The sequence below is a fragment of the Phalaenopsis equestris genome, unplaced genomic scaffold, assembly GCF_001263595.1.
Source record: "Phalaenopsis equestris unplaced genomic scaffold, ASM126359v1 Scaffold000552, whole genome shotgun sequence".
Taxonomy (NCBI): domain Eukaryota; kingdom Viridiplantae; phylum Streptophyta; class Magnoliopsida; order Asparagales; family Orchidaceae; genus Phalaenopsis; species Phalaenopsis equestris.
The window spans coordinates 740,525-757,537 of NW_018164992.1; the positions used below are offsets into that span (position 1 = coordinate 740,525).

At 33.5% G+C, this 17,013-nt stretch overlaps 2 protein-coding genes across 6 annotated transcripts in view; both read right to left on the reverse strand.

The window, feature by feature from the left end:
• Window positions 1–9,480, reverse strand: part of LOC110029259 (probable D-2-hydroxyglutarate dehydrogenase, mitochondrial) — an 86,964-nt gene extending 77,484 nt beyond the window's left edge. For both annotated transcript variants that reach the window (XM_020731470.1, XM_020731471.1), the window contains exons 1-4: window positions 9,349–9,480; window positions 6,857–7,209; window positions 2,893–2,994; window positions 917–964 (exon numbers count right to left, since the gene is read on the reverse strand). In XM_020731470.1, coding sequence (XP_020587129.1) covers window positions 917–964; window positions 2,893–2,994; window positions 6,857–7,209; window positions 9,349–9,439 — 594 coding nt within the window. In that variant the 5' untranslated portion in view covers window positions 9,440–9,480. The remainder of the gene's footprint in view (window positions 1–916; window positions 965–2,892; window positions 2,995–6,856; window positions 7,210–9,348) is intronic.
• A 1,040-nt stretch (window positions 9,481–10,520) lies between these two features.
• The window catches only part of LOC110029260 (glucose-induced degradation protein 8 homolog), a 14,429-nt gene continuing 7,936 nt past the window's right edge, over window positions 10,521–17,013 (reverse strand). For 2 of the 4 annotated variants that reach the window (XM_020731472.1, XM_020731475.1), the window contains exons 5-7: window positions 12,871–12,982; window positions 12,625–12,740; window positions 10,521–10,909 (exon numbers count right to left, since the gene is read on the reverse strand). In XM_020731472.1, coding sequence (XP_020587131.1) covers window positions 10,865–10,909; window positions 12,625–12,740; window positions 12,871–12,982 — 273 coding nt within the window. In that variant the 3' untranslated portion in view covers window positions 10,521–10,864. Of the gene's footprint in view, window positions 10,910–12,624; window positions 12,748–12,870; window positions 12,983–17,013 lie in introns of those variants that run through there. The other 2 variants (XM_020731473.1, XM_020731474.1) reach the window with 2 other exon arrangements.

The window sequence follows — 17,013 nt, forward strand, 5'->3', positions numbered from 1 at the left end:
TTTGTATTAAATAGGGGAACTTGTCGGCAAATAAAACGGTTTCGCAGACCCAAACGGATGTCATATCTTTCTTAGTTTATTTGATCGAGTCTCACCCTCAAGTCTTGTGTTTATCCCTTGGGGTAGATACAGGATTTGAGGTTGAGTGCTCTTTCATTTAAACTATGGAAAATATGAGGTCAGTTTGATTTCATATTTTTCTAAAATTATATATATATACGTAAATTAAAAAGTCCTTCCGAAGCGGGCGACGGGATTTCGATTCCGGCGACCGACAGCTTCTTACGGGCGACCCCCAAACATTTAAAAACTCTCTTTTCCCCCTTTTAAGCGCCAACAATTATATTGTCCCTACCCCCATATAATATGCTAAATTTAATAGTATTGCTTCATGCTTTCAAAGAAAGAGCTGTGCCATGGTTCGATTATTTTGTATATTTTATGAAAAATAGAGCTGGAATAATTTACATAACCATGTGAAAGCCAGAGCATAGAAACTAAGAATGGAAATAATAAGTTATTAAAACCTCCAAATGTTGTCTATTATATCACCATCGATCGATGACCTTTAATGTATTCTCATAATATTTAAAGCCGCTTTATCCAATACAGAAATGCTAGTACTTATAGCATTAACAAATTTATAAATGAAAGAAATTGCAATAATTAATTGTAGATAATTAGTATTAAATAGAAAATATACGAAAAGGATGCAATTGTTTCCTAAAATTAGCACCATGTATCCAAACTTCTTATTTGTTACAACTTGAACTGCACATAAAAATAATTCTTGTAGTGGTGGTTCTCAGGTTCAGAACAAAGAGAAATAGAGAAGCATTAAAAAAAAAAGCCATATGCGTGACAAAATGATAAAATGAGGTGCCTATATAATAGACATTGTAACACGAAAACTGACCTTATCAAGAGAAATAATCTTGTCCATTGCCGAAAGATTGATGATTACCTACAAAATCAATTGGATAAAATGTGAACTGTCAATGTTGGCTCCCGAAGGACAATTCTAAATCTTTAATAATCCTTACGAAGTTAAAACTGAATTATAGTTGTTCTATGAATTTTTTCCACTAACCCAAAGGGAACCAAGTACTGCAATGACTGAAGCTGAAATTGAAGAAGCTTGGTACAAAATAAAGTGCGAAGGGAGTTTCAACTTCACGAGTTTCAAGTAATAACAATAGCAACTCTTTTTTATTATTCTCATTGCGCACAATGTAAAATACTTTTCCATGGATAAAATTTTAGTGATAAAAAGACAAATTTACACATATACCACACAATTCTAATGTATTTACATATCTAACATCTAAAATTTGATATGTACACTTTATCATCTTGGTTTCATAAACTTATGCATGAAAAATATGAATTTCAGTCTAAAAAATTAGTGAAGGTGGAATATTTGATGTGATGTTAAAGATTTGGTGGTATGCATGTAAATATGAATGTTTAGGTATTGGATATGTAAATACATAAGATTTGTGTGTTATGTATGTAAATACCCTAAAAAAATCCTCAAAATTCCTTTCAACGTGCCACATCAATTTACCTCTATCATGTTAACAAAACCAAAAATCCCCTCTATCAGATTCCTGGGGTATGAACCCTACTAGGAACCGACAGGAAAATGTTTGAGAAATTTTAATTAATAACCGAGTAAGGATTCCCGATAATAATTGTCATGCTCATCCACAGAATTCTCTTCCCATAACTTTTGGAACATGAGCACAATCAACAATCCCCTAAGATTTAATTTAAGGTGGGGTTGGTGTCAATGAGTCATTATAATGGGTAGCAAATTGTGGGAATCTCTATGGACTGTTCTTTTAATGAAAAAGCGTGTTATGTTTTATCTGAAATATAAGGAAATATTTTCTTAGATGCTATTTCCGATACTAAGGTAGTCCAAAAAGTACTGTTATGTCGACCTTATATTATCTGAGTAATGGCCAAATAGAATTTTAACTAAAATATCTCAATCTTGTTAGCTAAAAGAAAATTGAAAATTGAAAAGGCTGCAACCTCTATTGATAATTCCATATGACATTGAAACAAAGAGATTGCATTCTACAGATGACAATGATAAATAAATAACATTACCATCTCCCTAACAATAAACCAAAGGCTACAGCCACAATTGTATTGCTATTAAAATCGTAGTTACTAAGTTTAAGTAAAGGCTAATAATGTAACACTCAAAAATATAGAAAAGCGAGATAAACGTTTACCAAAATTATTCATTCCTTGATTTAACAAAAAAACCAAAAAAAAAAAAAAACTCTGTTCTTACCTTACCTATACTTTATGCTACTGAACTTGTAATATCATTTTTCTGTATACATGCCTAAATTTGATTGTATTTATTAGAATTATGTCTTTGATGCCTCTAATATGATGCCATTGATTTATAATAGATTATTGCACGGTATAGTGTATGATAATATAGCAGATTATAGTATAATATAGTACAATATATTATAGTATTGCATACTGATATACCATAATATAACATAATACAAAGAACGGAGGAAGACGGGATTTCCATACAAAAGGCTCATGTTGACTCAATGATGTCCTCAAGATGAGCTTATAACGTAAGAATATTTTAGGTATAAAAAAGAGCTAACATGATAATCATGAGGACATAATGTAATGGCATTCAATATTAGGGACCTAAATGTAGTTTTTGAAACAATACAAATCAACATAAACACGTCCAATATCAAAGGGACCTCCTATATGTAATTTATCTCATGAATAACGCAGAGTCATTCTCCTTACTAAAAAAACAAGAAAAAAAATATATTATTTACTAGTTCAAGTGAAATATGGCTCTAGAATACAAATTACAGAAGTAGATAACACGGTGATTACCTCATCATAGACAGGCACACTTCCACCTACCAGGCCAGTATTACCACCTTGAGGAACAACAGCCAAACATCTGGAGTTGCAGTAGTTAAGAATTTTAGAAACCTGAGAGATAAAGAATGCATTAGCATTTAAAGTAGGTGCATTTATTTGATTTATATTTTTTGAATGACTATGAAAATAATAAGGAAATCAAAGCAAGGTATAATAACATTTTGGCTAAGAAAAACCATCTCTAATTAAGAAACTTAAATAAAAATGCTTGCAAACAGTGATTTACATCTAGAGTAAAGAAGAAATTTATAAGTCAAAGGTAGGGTATGTTTATTAGGATTTGTATGATGGAACAATGATGCATTAGTAGTAATTGTCAAGTAACAAAAAAATTCAAAGGTATGTTATTATATTAATGATCAACATTAAATTTGTATATCTTGTATTTTCTATGGAGATACTTATAAGAGATACTCAACATAAGCTATTTATAGATGACATATTTCTTATATATGAGGTCACTAATAAATAAATGTAAATTAGAACAACAGAAATTTTTTTTTCTTCAAAATTAGGGTTAATTTTAGTAGAATAGCTTAATTACATGTGAAATTGATGATTATCAGTCTATACCACTAGAGGGCTAAATGATAATTACATGTACGGATGGAGCACTCTTATAACAGAAATGAAAATGTAAATAAGAATATAAGATAAAAAGTTAAAGTTGGACTATTAAAATAAATAAGTGGTTATGGACTACTAATTACTAAGTGTCATGTGTTAAGAATCACAATTGAGCGCAACCAAATTTAGCGTAATAACAACGATAAGTTTAAAAAGGATGTCATGCAAGCTATACAGTATAGAGTGTAAAATAATTAAATTACATAAATGGTGAAGTGTTATTAAAAAATGAAATGATAGAAAATAGCCTTATGATTCTTTGGCATATCCAAAGGAGGGCAAAAAATCCAAAAATTAAAAAAAAAAAATGTGGACAATAAAACTAATATAAAAACTTACAATAAAACAAGGATAGGATAGCAATCATATGTCAAAAACCATTTAAAAGACAGACAACATCTCAAGTAGCAAATTAATAATTTAAAAATCTAATCAGGGATAGAGGAGATAAATTTGACAATGATGATGATAACATGAAGAAATATGGATGTAATATTAATATGTCAAAAAAATAATTGAGATTATTCATGAGCTAATATAATAATGTTGTAGACATTTTAAAGCAGTATATAGAGTAATATGACACTTAGGAAAAAGATTGCGGGTCCTAGACTTTACTGCCGAGCATTTTCATACTTGTTGATAGCAACCTGCACCGTCATGCAAACATGACAATGGTTTGTCGTTGGATGGCATGATTGGACCTTTGACTATCACGATTTTGGCTTAAGCAAATTACGCCCTCTATATATATATATATATATATATATATTGAAAAAAACCCAAGGGCTAATATATTAAACAAGAAAGATACAGATAAGTTGTATGAGTGGGCCTAAAAGACACAACCGACACGATACAACACACACAAAATTCCAAAAAAAAAAAAAAGAGCGAAGATACATCTAAGATCACAAAAACAAAAATCCACAAACGCGAGCAAAAAGCTAGGGACGACTCAGTTTAGTCATGGCTCTGCCTTGAGTTCTTGGAAGGGAGCCGGCTAACAAATTGGTGAGGTGCGTACCATTACCCAAAGTAACCAAAGTATCATTCATCAGATTTCTGAGCTCAAGTAGGTCTCCATTCTTATTCTTCCTTCTGGATGTGTAAATTTGTCATTCCTCATCCGAAGATTAACTCATCTGATCAGTGGATGGTCGGACAGGTGTAGGATGTTGCACATCATAAACCCCATGTGCTTGAGTAACATTAACATCTTGCTCGACCTGATGAGGTGGTAGAGAAGCAGTAGCAAGATTGTCACCAGTAACATCAGTAATAGGTTCTAGGGCAAGTGAAGTCTGTAATGACGCCCGAGTACTATGCTCCAAACCAACGGCTAGAGTAGAGTGTTCAAGAGCAGGAGCATCCAGGGGTAAAACGGCTTGGTATGGTGTTCTTTATCTGAGACAACCAAGGTTTGAATAGGAGGATCATCAGAAATTTTCCCATTAGGAAAAACGTCATGTAGATGAGCAAAGGTATGTACAGTGTTGGAAATAGGGTCGGGTTGCACCTCCTCAGTAGATATGGTAGGTGGCAAGACGTCCACCCCAATTCAGCATGAATAGATTTTTGAACAAGTTACTGAACTTTAACAATATCCGCCCTTAAGTGAGGATGCAAACAATGACAAGTAGTAGAGTTGCGGCCAAACATGAGCAATATGGAGGGTGTGATTCTATTTCAACATTTTGTCAATACCCAATGTGATTGGATCTAATCCATACCTCATCTGGAGCTATTTGGGTGATATCTCTCTCAACTAACACACAAACCACAGAGGGTGTGGTGACAACAAGCGTAGAACTATCAACCTTGAGAGACTTACCGTAAACAGTTGCTAAGGAGTAGAGAATTTCAAAATTTATATATATGTATATATTAAAGAAATGACCAGATGCTATCATAGGAGACTCCAGCCACTCTGAATGTGCCTAACAATTCCAGTGTCGCCTCCTTAAGACCAACTATGTCAGAGGGAATTCAAACCCCCCGACCTGAGAGGTCTCTCTCTCTCTCTCTCTCTCTCTCTCTCTCTCTCTATATATATATATATATATATATATAGATATTAATTTTGTGAAATTTACCTACATACCACAAAATTCTTATATATTTACATATTTAACAACTATAGTTAATATTTACATATACACATTGTTTATCATAAGAACATCAAAACATATGCATGAAAAGTATTTCATTTAAGAAAAATGTATTTGTGATATTTTTAATACGAAGTTGAAATTTTGCGGGTTATATGAGTGAATGCTAAGTTTGTGTGTTTAGTTATGTAAATATATAAGAATTGCATTGCATGAATGTACATACAGCTCCCATACTTTTTTCATATTAAATATTAAAAATCAGTTTAGTGTGCATCTTGATGGCAGTACATTGTGCGTTAATGCCCATACATGGCGCAAATAGGGCACCATTTTGTTGTGACATGTCGCACCAAACAAATGGTGGTGTCAAGAATGTGCTGCGTTGCATCATAGCAAAGGCTATTTTGCTTCACTAAGATATATGAACAGTTTGCATCAAAGTTTCCAATAAATCTTACTATGAAAAGAAATCACAAATTTAGATATTAAAGGGATTTCGTAAGATTTTGGTCAATCACATTAACGGAGCACCTAAACTGCAAGTCCAAAACTATCTTGTCATGTCAATGCTTCACTATACAAGCTAGTAAGGCAGGTTTCTATATCAAAATTAAGACATTTCAATTGAACCATGCAAAATAAAATAATTTATATCTAATAAGAGGAGCTAAAGGAAGAATGATAGGGAGCATGAGAGAGAACAAGAGGGACAGCAAGGTGATGACAGAGACTGTTAATGGGAAAGAATGGAAGCAAAAGACAGCGTAATAGTAAGAAATGTGGAAGAATTGCATTGGAAATAACAGGTTGAAAGAACAATAGTGGAACCTGTACAAGAGAAAGATGGTTCTCAGCAAAAGTATGCTCTGTATTCTGTACATTCATATTTGGAGTCCTTTAAGTTTAACAATGAGTATTCAAATTGAAATATATATATAATATATATATATATATATATCAAATGCCATAATGTAGCTTCAAAAAATTTAAATTTCCCTGGCATTCTCCATCAACCGATAGATACCATATCCGGTTATTCTTCCAGTTTGACTCTTCTGAAACTATATATATAGCTATCATGAAACAGCTAACCGAATCCATAGAGGAATTAGATAAAATAAACTTAGATTTTTGAGTCTCTAAGAAAACTACTTTGGTTAGCTTCTACAAACCTCTTCAGTGTTTCTAGGTAACAGCAAAAGCTGGCTTGAACCTCTGTACTTCCGCAACCAATCAACATTCGCAGTGAGCAATCTATCTTCATCCTGAATAACGTTTTTTTCACCTAATATCTCCTTGAAATAAAGAATGTCATCTGGATTTATTATTGAAAAAGATGGATTCCTCTTCGTATGTGTAGCACCTGAGCTGAATAGCCTATGATGGAAAGCACCAATATTAACCATTTCGAAAGCTCTGTGCCTATTAGTTGCTCCAAAATATTTCCAAGGATAAATCCCTCTACACAACATTGAAAAGTGTTTGGAGGACTGAACTGCAGCTTTTTCACGAGCATAAAATAAGCCTGAGAAAAGTCTTAAACTTTATGAATTAGAACTATAATGGCAAACTAATTAGGAGCATTTACATAAATACCACGCAATTCTTAAGTATGTACATATATAACACCTAAACATTCATATTTACATGCATAACACTCAAATCTTTAACATCAAATCAAAAATAGAACCATAATTTCCTTTTAAAAATTGAAATTCACATTTTCATGCATAAGTTTATGACATGGGGTGTGCGTGTTATTAATGTAAATATCAAACTTTAGGTGTTAGATATTTAAATACATAAGAATTGTGTGGTGTGTATGTAAATTCCCAACCAAATTACTGTATGAGGACGCATGCTAAGCCCAACTGCCAAAGAAGTATAAGCTGCTAAAAATCTAGCAATATTTTCCAGGAACAAGCATATTAACAAAAAAAAGTCTTAAATTAGTGCATTGCAAGAATATTTTCCAAATTAAGGTTTACACTCCAAAAATAGGGACTGAGGAGTTTGAACACACCAAGAAAGAGGCAAATTGGGTGTGCATCAACTTTAACGAATTTCTTTGAAAATTCTTTTCAATTTGAAACCCTCCAATCAAACAGGTGGAATAAAGTAAATAAACATTTAAAAATAAGCACACAACTATAAAAGTGTAAGTGATTTGTATACAAGATATGTACTGCTACAAAGTGAGTGATTAATATTAAGCACCAAAAAAAAAGAGGAAAGGAGCTAAAACAATCCCCTGACCCTTCGTAAGGGGACATATTAGTTCTAGAGTCTATAAAAGTGTTAATTTAGTCCCCAAACTCTTTTAATATGGGCTAAAGTAGTTCCCATGGTTTGGGGACTAATATGACATTTACAGACTCTGGGACTAATAGGCCCGTGTAAACAAGCAAGGGACTATTTTGGCACTTTACTTAAAAATAATATAACACTCAATTAAACTAGCACACAAACTTTTCTCAAAGTAAATCAATCCTAAAAGAATAAGTGGATAGATAGATTATGCAAATAAGATAGTAAATGAACAACAAGCACAAGTATGATTGTATCACTAAATTAAGATAAGAACAAGCTCCTCCAAACAACCTACTCAACTGAAAAAAACAATTACACAATTGATATGTAATACACTTGTATAAAAAAATATGAGTGAGTGAAGCAACTAATAAGCTTAATAATGAAGATCCACTTTACAAGACACATCTAGGTTTCTTTTTTTTTTCAACAGCGACATCTAGATTGTATGTAAGAGTAATTAATTTTAGGGCCAAGAAATGAATCTACCCAATCGCAATGACATGAGAACATTAGCATGTGAATCACCACAATAATATTAAGCATATATATTAATTACACAAATGATCAATAATAAAAAATTCACAGTGAAAAGCAATGGGCGTGAATATTTTAAGGCGATTTAACTCTCATTTGGCTTACATTATTGCAAAGGCATTTCCTTGCTTAGGATTACAGTACCTTTCAACTTATGGCTCTCATATTTTTGATATAATAGCCTTACACCTTCTGTTCTACTATATTCAGCAAATAGCCCCTCAATTATCACACACAAAGAACTATTTTCTTAAAATAAATCCTACTTAAATTCAGTACCATATAGCCCCAAAATGATATATGTATCCACTGGCTTCAAATTTTGAGTTTATGCTTCAAATATTTTTATTGTAGGAACTAGGATTTAAAATGAAAAAGATGAAATGTTTTGCCCAAATTTAGAGAGAAACCTCCATATTATACAAAGGTACAAGTATAGTTGCTGCCCCCCGTGGCCTTAAGTAAATATAGATAACGCAGAGCATATTCCAAACTTAGAAGAACAAAAAATCAAGCAACAAGCAAGTTCGGTTAATCACCAAAGCATGCTCTAGGAAAAACAATAACCAGAGAAGAGATATACACCAGTTGTTGAACGAAAAGTACTCCTGTACATTCAAAAGCCAACTGAACCATTACAACTGACATTAAAATCACCATCCAATTTCTCAAAACAGCTTAGAAATCCTTCTTAAACAGCACAATGGTTTGTCGTCCAAAATTCCAAGTAGGCATACAAGAAATTCTCGAGTTCGTGTGAGAGAAGGGATCTCGTTTAAGCGAAATGAAATGGAAAGCAGGTTTAGGTTATAAGTACCAGAGGATGGGACGAAATCTAATGATCGAAACAGTGCTGAAGGACCGCGTTCGCAAGCGAGTAGAAGCTGCGATGCCCTCCGCCGCGCCATTGATCGCTCCCTTAGGGAACCAAACTTATCCCCCGTTTATTTTTCTGACGATAGGCGTTCGAATATATATATAAACTTATCTGAACATTTAAAAATAAAATAAATTACATAAAGACCACCAAAATTTTTTATATTTGCAAATCCACCAATATGATTTTTTTTTATTTAACCATGAATTTCGATATTCAGTGAAAATTTGAAAAAGGAATGGAAAAGTATGGTTGATTTGTAAATAAACGATATAATTGATTATTTAATGAAAATAATAACACTTTTATGTAAAATAAAAAATTTGTCGTCCAATCAAAAAACATTTGTCCTTTTTTTTTTATTAATTGAGTGCTATGTATGTAAATGCCCCCCAATTTAATTGTTATATTTGTTTTATTTGTCATTCTAAAGTTCGAATATGACAATTGATGCAATTTTACTTTTTAATTATCACATCATTAATGTCGTCAATTTGAGAATTAAATTCAAATAATAATTTTTATTTATTACTTTAATTATATTTAATGTCAAACATCTCATTTAATAGCTAATAATATTTATATAAGTATTTTAAATTTCAAGTAACTTGTGATTATATTATAAACATTTTTAAATTTGATTGCTTTGACTCAATTGGGCCTTATAATGCCACAAATAAAAATAATTATTTTTTTTTTATCCCCTTGATATTATTGAGTACCGATAATTACATACAGACGCCCAAAACATTGATATTTACATATTAAGTATTAATGTGATTTTTTTTTAATTACCGAAAATGTATTTATGTCTGTCATGATCAAACTATAGATAATTTGATAAAAATGGAAATATGGTTTGAGCTTTTATCATGAATTTTGATATTTGCGTGAGAATTTGAAAAATGAATGAAAGAAGCTGGCTGATTTGTAAATAGCAAGTTTTGGGTGATCTCTATGTAATTGCCCCATTTGAAGATGAATTTAAACATATTTACAAGCTAACTAACAAAAAAAGGCCCATCATCATTAAATTGATCACAAAAATTAACTTAAAACCATGCAAGAAGTTTCATAGGAAAAGTCACATGCAACACCTTAGAGACTGACTAATTACAAAAGTAACCTTCAATACAGAATTAAATATAGGAAAATTTTATCACAACTGCATTGTCTGTTACAAAGGGGGGCGGTTCTAAGTAAATATTACAGAGTGAGACATCTTTAATCTTCCAAAACAAAAACAAAAAAAAAGAAGCGAAAACACCATATCTGAATCATATGAAACCATTTTTTGCTGCAAACTTCGTTAAGGCTGAAGAAGATAAATATATACCTGAATAAGTTTTCTTTTAAGCGCTATGTTATTTACCTTCATGGAAATCATCAGTAGCAGTGAAAATAGAGTCCACTCGAGAAAGGAAACATCAGTGCTTAGAGCGCAAAAAATCTTCCTCTAGCTCTTCAAGAATGCCTGCAATGAGAAGGGTGGAGGACCATCCTGCAAAAACAATTGAAAATTTTATTTTACATGTGCGATTTTCAGATCTTTGCGATTCTTATTATCCTGAGAATGATTCTTTATCAAACTCGCTGATCCACGACTCATGTAAATTGAGATCATCAAAGTTCTCGTTTGAGAAGGCAGTGAAGCTCTTTCTGTTGCAGTGAATGTCTATGCATGGAATTGTTTTTGTTCGGTAAAGCAACATCTCTCGAAATTGTTTCAACGGAACGATAATTTTTTATCATTTTAGATCGCGGATGGAAATGTCCGTTCCGCGGAGAATTTTAAAGGTAAAATATTAAAAAAAAAATAGTGAAAAAGCTGGAATCCATATTGTAACTGCTTTTGTGGGTTGCTTTTCTCACTACAAGAGCAATTAGAAAGAACAAAAGCCTTAGGGCCGTTTTGATCAGCCTTGTCATAGATTTGCTTTCTAAAAAGCTAGCGTACTTCTACTACTAAGAACTTTTTTAACAAGAAATACTACAGTGCTGTAGTTATAAGAAAGCTTCTATCTAGCATTTTCTGAAGAGAAAAATCTATAATATCCAGAACAGATTTTAAGAAAATTTGCTATCCCCACAACAATTCCACAACAAATTTTTCAAACATCTATAACAGATTTCAAAAAAAAAAAAAATTGTTTTGTCTGCAACAATTCTATAATTATTTTTACAGACAGCTGCAATAGCCCAAATTGGACCATCAATCAACATTCTTTCTTGCATGATAATTCAAGGTGGGTTTCACTCGGGTGGGCGTAAGGAGATCAAATAATTCATTAATATAGCTAAAAGTAAACAAAAAGTTACCAGTAATCAAGACTAAGAGCTTTTTCGGGACAATTTTTTGTCTGTTTCGCTTTTCAGACCGCCACCATAATTTTATTTGGGAAACTGCTTTCTTCTTGCTTTTAGAAATTTATGTGGTACGAAATTGATTTTTTCAACTTGAAATGTTAAAGTATGGTGGTTGTCAAAAGCTGCCATCTAAATTTTTTAAAATAAAATAAATTTGTAATAGCAACCGCAGTTTGTTGAAATGTTGTTTCTTCTGCAACAGTTTCACGGTTGTTTCTTCAAACAACAGTAGTTGTCCAAGACAAACCCTAAGTCATTCAAGGATACAATACTCAACTATAGCGACGAAACTGAGCCAAGTCGACTCGTGAGCCAGCTTATGCTCAACTTCTTAAGTGGCTTGTAAACTAAACTCGATGAGCTAACAAGCCAAGCTCAAGCCCGCCCTAACTCGACTTGTTAGCTCGTGAGCCAGTTCATTTTAAAAAAAATTATTAATATAAAATATACAAAAAAATATGTTAAAATTTAAAACTTTATCTTTAAATCATGAAAAATGCTTAAAATATAAACTTTATATTTTAAATCAAGTGATTTATTATTAATTATCTACAAAATACTCATTCTATTTGTCATTTTATTATAACAACAGACCGAATTAATATTGTTCTCTCTCTTTCATATTACACATACCAGCTCGTGAACCGGCTCAAAACGTATAATTAAGCTTAAGCTCAAGCTCGAACTTGATTAAATAATCAATCTCAAACTCAGGCCGAGGATAGCTCTAGTTTGACTCAACTCGACTCATATATACCCCTACTCAAGTAGCAGATCATTCAAGGAAGAAAAGCATGGAGAAAAGAGAAAACCCCATGGGGCCATAATAAAGCACTGGGTTTTACGTACCTTGCCGAGTTCCTGATGCAGATAATGCCTGGTCACAGTTGCTTGCTGTATCAACCTCTCCATTGAAGAATAAGCAGGTAAATTAGCATGGGCTGCCATTGTCCATGGGAACAAAGCTGATCACTTTAGAAAATCATATCAAAAAGGTAGCAAAAAGGAGGGAAATTTTTTATTGAGCACCAAAATATTGCAGGGGATGTAAAAGGGAAACAAATTTGTGATGATATGTAAAATTTCATAATATACCAAGAACGGCTCTATTCAGATTGTCAGCAATACTTTGCCGGTATTCAGAACCAAGAAGATGAAACATGGGTGATTTTTCAGGCTCCTCGTAAGCTAGAAGTGCCATGAAATCCTGAATCATGCAGAACAAAAATTATTCCTTTTAAGAACTCATGAAATTGATTAAATAGTGATGGGTCCAAAGAACGCATATCAGGGAAATTTGATACTTTTCAGCAGCACCGGCAAGCATAAAGGGGCAGTTATTTCATAACTTTGTTTTATAAATAACTATTACAATTCTATTTGGCTATAACTATATTGCGGTCTTCTATAATTTTTTTTTAATGAGAAATAGCTTTTTACAATCAAATATACCAGACTGCAATAGCTGTAAGAAAACTATCTGCCACTTTTTCAAGAGGAAAAAAAAGTGGCATTTACATATGTGAATTTTGAATAACTTTTTTTCTCACTGAATACATAGATAATTCGCATAGATAATTCGCTACATAGATAATTCGCCTATAAATAAGCGAGTACAAGAGATAAAAAGAGGAAAGAAATCTTCCTACAATTAAGTAATTCCTATTATTATGAAATAAACATAAACACCTATAATAAAGGAATTACTCTTTTTATACCATGATAAAATATAGCAAGTACTAAATAGAATAACGTAAATAATAGTAAACGTAGTTACACACTCCCCCTCAAGGTGGGTTGTACAGATTGTACATGCCCAACTTGTTGGTTAGCTCATCAAAACTGGACTTAGGGAGAGTCTTGGTGAGAATGTCTGCGGTTTGATCTCTAGAAGGAGTATAGACCACTTCAATGATTTCATTGTCCACCTTCTCTAAAATGAAGTTTCTATCAATCTCAATGTGTTTCGTTCGGTCATGATGAACAGTATTCTTTGCGATACTGATTGCAGCTTGATTGTCACAAATAGAGCTGTCAAAAAAGCTCGTTGTTCGCGAACAGTTCGTGTTCGGTTCGTCAACGAGTTCGTGTTCAATTCGTTCGATAAGTAAACGAGACAAACACGAACAAATTTTTTTCGTTCGGTTAGTTAAACGAACCAAACACGAACAGTGATGCGTTCGTTCGTGTTCGAATCGTTATTGTTTGAAATATAAAATAATATAAAATAATTATATATAAAAAATTTATTATATTTTAAAACATTAAATTTTATAAATTATAATATATAATAAAATAATAATAATAATAATATTAATATACTATAGTAGTAATATACTAATACAGATATTGTATATTTATATAATATAAGTTATATAATTAATATATAATATTATTTTTATATATTAATATTAGAGATGTCAAATTGGCTCGTCGTTCGCGAACAGCTCGTGTTCGGTTCGTGTTCGGCTTGTTCGTTAAGAAACGAACACGAGCTTATTTCAAACAAACTAAATTTTAAACGAACCGAACACAAACACAAGCTTTGTTCGTTCGTGTTCGGTTCGTTTACACTCCTAGTCACAAAACATCTTGATAGAATTTTCTCACATAATTCAAAGCTCCTTGAGAAATCTTTTGATCTACATTCCTTCACAAATACCAAGCGTCAGTGCTCTGTATTCTGCTTCTGCACTACACCGAGATACCACCGATTGTTTCTTACTTCTCCATGTCAATAGATTGCCGCATACATACGAGCAATACCCAGAGGTTGATCGTCGGGTGGATATATCTTCTGCCTAGTCAGCATCAGTAAAGACTTCTACCTTTTGACTATCATTCCTTTTGAACAATAATCCTTTCTCAGGTGTCATCTTTAAGTATCTTAAAATACGGTTGACAGCTTCCATATGTTCCTCGGTAGGACAGTTCATGAATTAACTTACTATACTTACTGAAAAACTTATGTCTGGTCTGGTGTGGGATAAGTAACTTAGTCTTCCAACAAGCCGCAGATATCGTCCTTTGTCGACAGGTAAATTATCATTTTTCATTCCAATCTTTTTATACGGGTCTATTGGAGTATCTCTTGGTTTGCATCCAAGCATATCAGTTTCTTTCAATAGGTCCAATGTGTACTTCCTTTGAGTTACGGCTATCCCCATTTTAGATCTTGCAACTTACATTCCCAAGAAGAACTTCAACTCTCCGGGGTCCTTGATTTCAAATTCATGGGCTAGGAACTTCTTCAGCTTTGTCAATTCTTCAGTGTGATCACCGGTAAGAATGATGTCATCCATATACACAATAAGTACAGCAATCTTCTTCCCGGATCTTTTTGTGAACATTGTATGATCAGTCTGGCTTTGAGTATAACCCTAAACCCTAGATTACGAAATTGGTGAATCAGGCAAACCAAACATGAGGAGATTGTTTGAGACCATACAGAGATTTCTGGAGCTTGCATACTTTGCCACTAGGGAATGACCCTTTAAGACCAGGCGGTAAATCCATGTATACATCCTCTTCAAGATCTCCATTAAGGAATGCATTTTTGACATCAAGTTGCATAAGGGGTCAGTCTCGGTTTGCTGCAATGGAGAGTAGGATTCTAATGGAGTTCAGTTTGGCTACTGAGGCAAACTTGGTAGTCAATTCCGTATGACTGAGTATAACCTTTTGCAACTAGTCGGGCTTTTAATCGATCTATGCTTCCGTCTGTCTTACATTTGATGGCAAATAACCACCTGCATCTACTGGTCTCGTATCCTTGGGCAAATCAGACACAAACCACGTTCCACTCTTTTCTAGTGCAGCAACTTCTTCATTCACAGCTTTTCTCCATTCCGGGTGTGAGAGAGTTTCCTGAATAGAATTCGGAACCTTTATGCTGTCAATAGCAGTTACAAATGTATGATAGGGAGGAGATAACCTCTCATATGAAACAAATCGGGCAATAGAATGTTGAGTGCAAGGAACATCAGAATCATCTTTCATAGGCGGGGTAAGCTCATAATCACTAGTGTCTATAGATTTCGTACCTAAGTGAGTTTCAGAGGATTTTGGAGCCGGATTAGATTCTTGGACAGCAGCTGGAAGCGGTGTTAGGTTCTCTATTCTTTCAGCAGTTCTGTTTCATCTTGTATAAACCCGAAGTTCCTGAGGAGTGGGTTGTGTAGACTGAGGAGGTTGAATAGGAGAAGGTGTGGGTTGTGTAGACTGAGGAGGTTGAATAGGAGATGGAGGAGGTCTGACAGTCGGTGAGGTACCCGTGTCAGTTGGTAAAGGAACACAGGACTGTTGTTCACTACGACTACTCTCCCCCTGAATGACAGACCCTTGGTAGTATAATTGATGCTAAAAAAATGTGACATCTATAGAATTGTAGACCTTTTTAGTTGAAGGACAATAACACTTGTAGTCTTTCTTGTTGGTCGAAAACCCTATGAATATGCATTTGATAGATTTTGGGTCTAATTTACTGCGGTGTTGTTTGTGAATATGAAAAAAGACGGAGCAACCAAATAATTTGGTAGGGACAACTGAAGAGAGTGTACAGGTATTTGGAAAGGAGCGAAGGAGGACATCAATTAGACTACGGAAACCCAGAATACGAGAGGGCATCCGATTTATGAGATAGGCAGCGGTTAATGTTGTCTCGCCCCAATAACATTTAGGGACCGATGTGGTAAACATGAGATATCGGGCTACCTCCAACAAGTGACGATTTTTCCGCTCAGCAACCCCAGTTTGTTGGGGAGTATCAACACACATGCAAAGGTGAAGGATGTCATGTTGAGTAAGAAAATTCTCTAGTGATGTGTTGATAAAATCTCGTGCATTATATGTTTTTAGAGCCTGGATTTTTGTGTCAAATTAAGTGAGTATCATTTGATAGAATGCATGAAATATTGGTCCTACCTCTAATTTGTCATGCATAAGATAGATCCATGTCACCCGTGTATGATCATCAATAAAAGATACGAACCATTGGGCCCCAGAAATATTTTTTCACGAGAACCCCATACGTCACTATGGATCAGAGAAAAGGAACGAGTGGGTTTGTATGATAATCGAGGAAATGAAGTGCGAGTGTGTTTGGCAAGTTGACAAAATTCGCAATTAAAAGAGGTAGAATTTTATTAATAAATAAATGAGAAAACAGTTTTCCCAGGTACATAAAGTTGGGATGACCTAAACGATAATGAAGTAACATGATTTCACTATCATTATTAA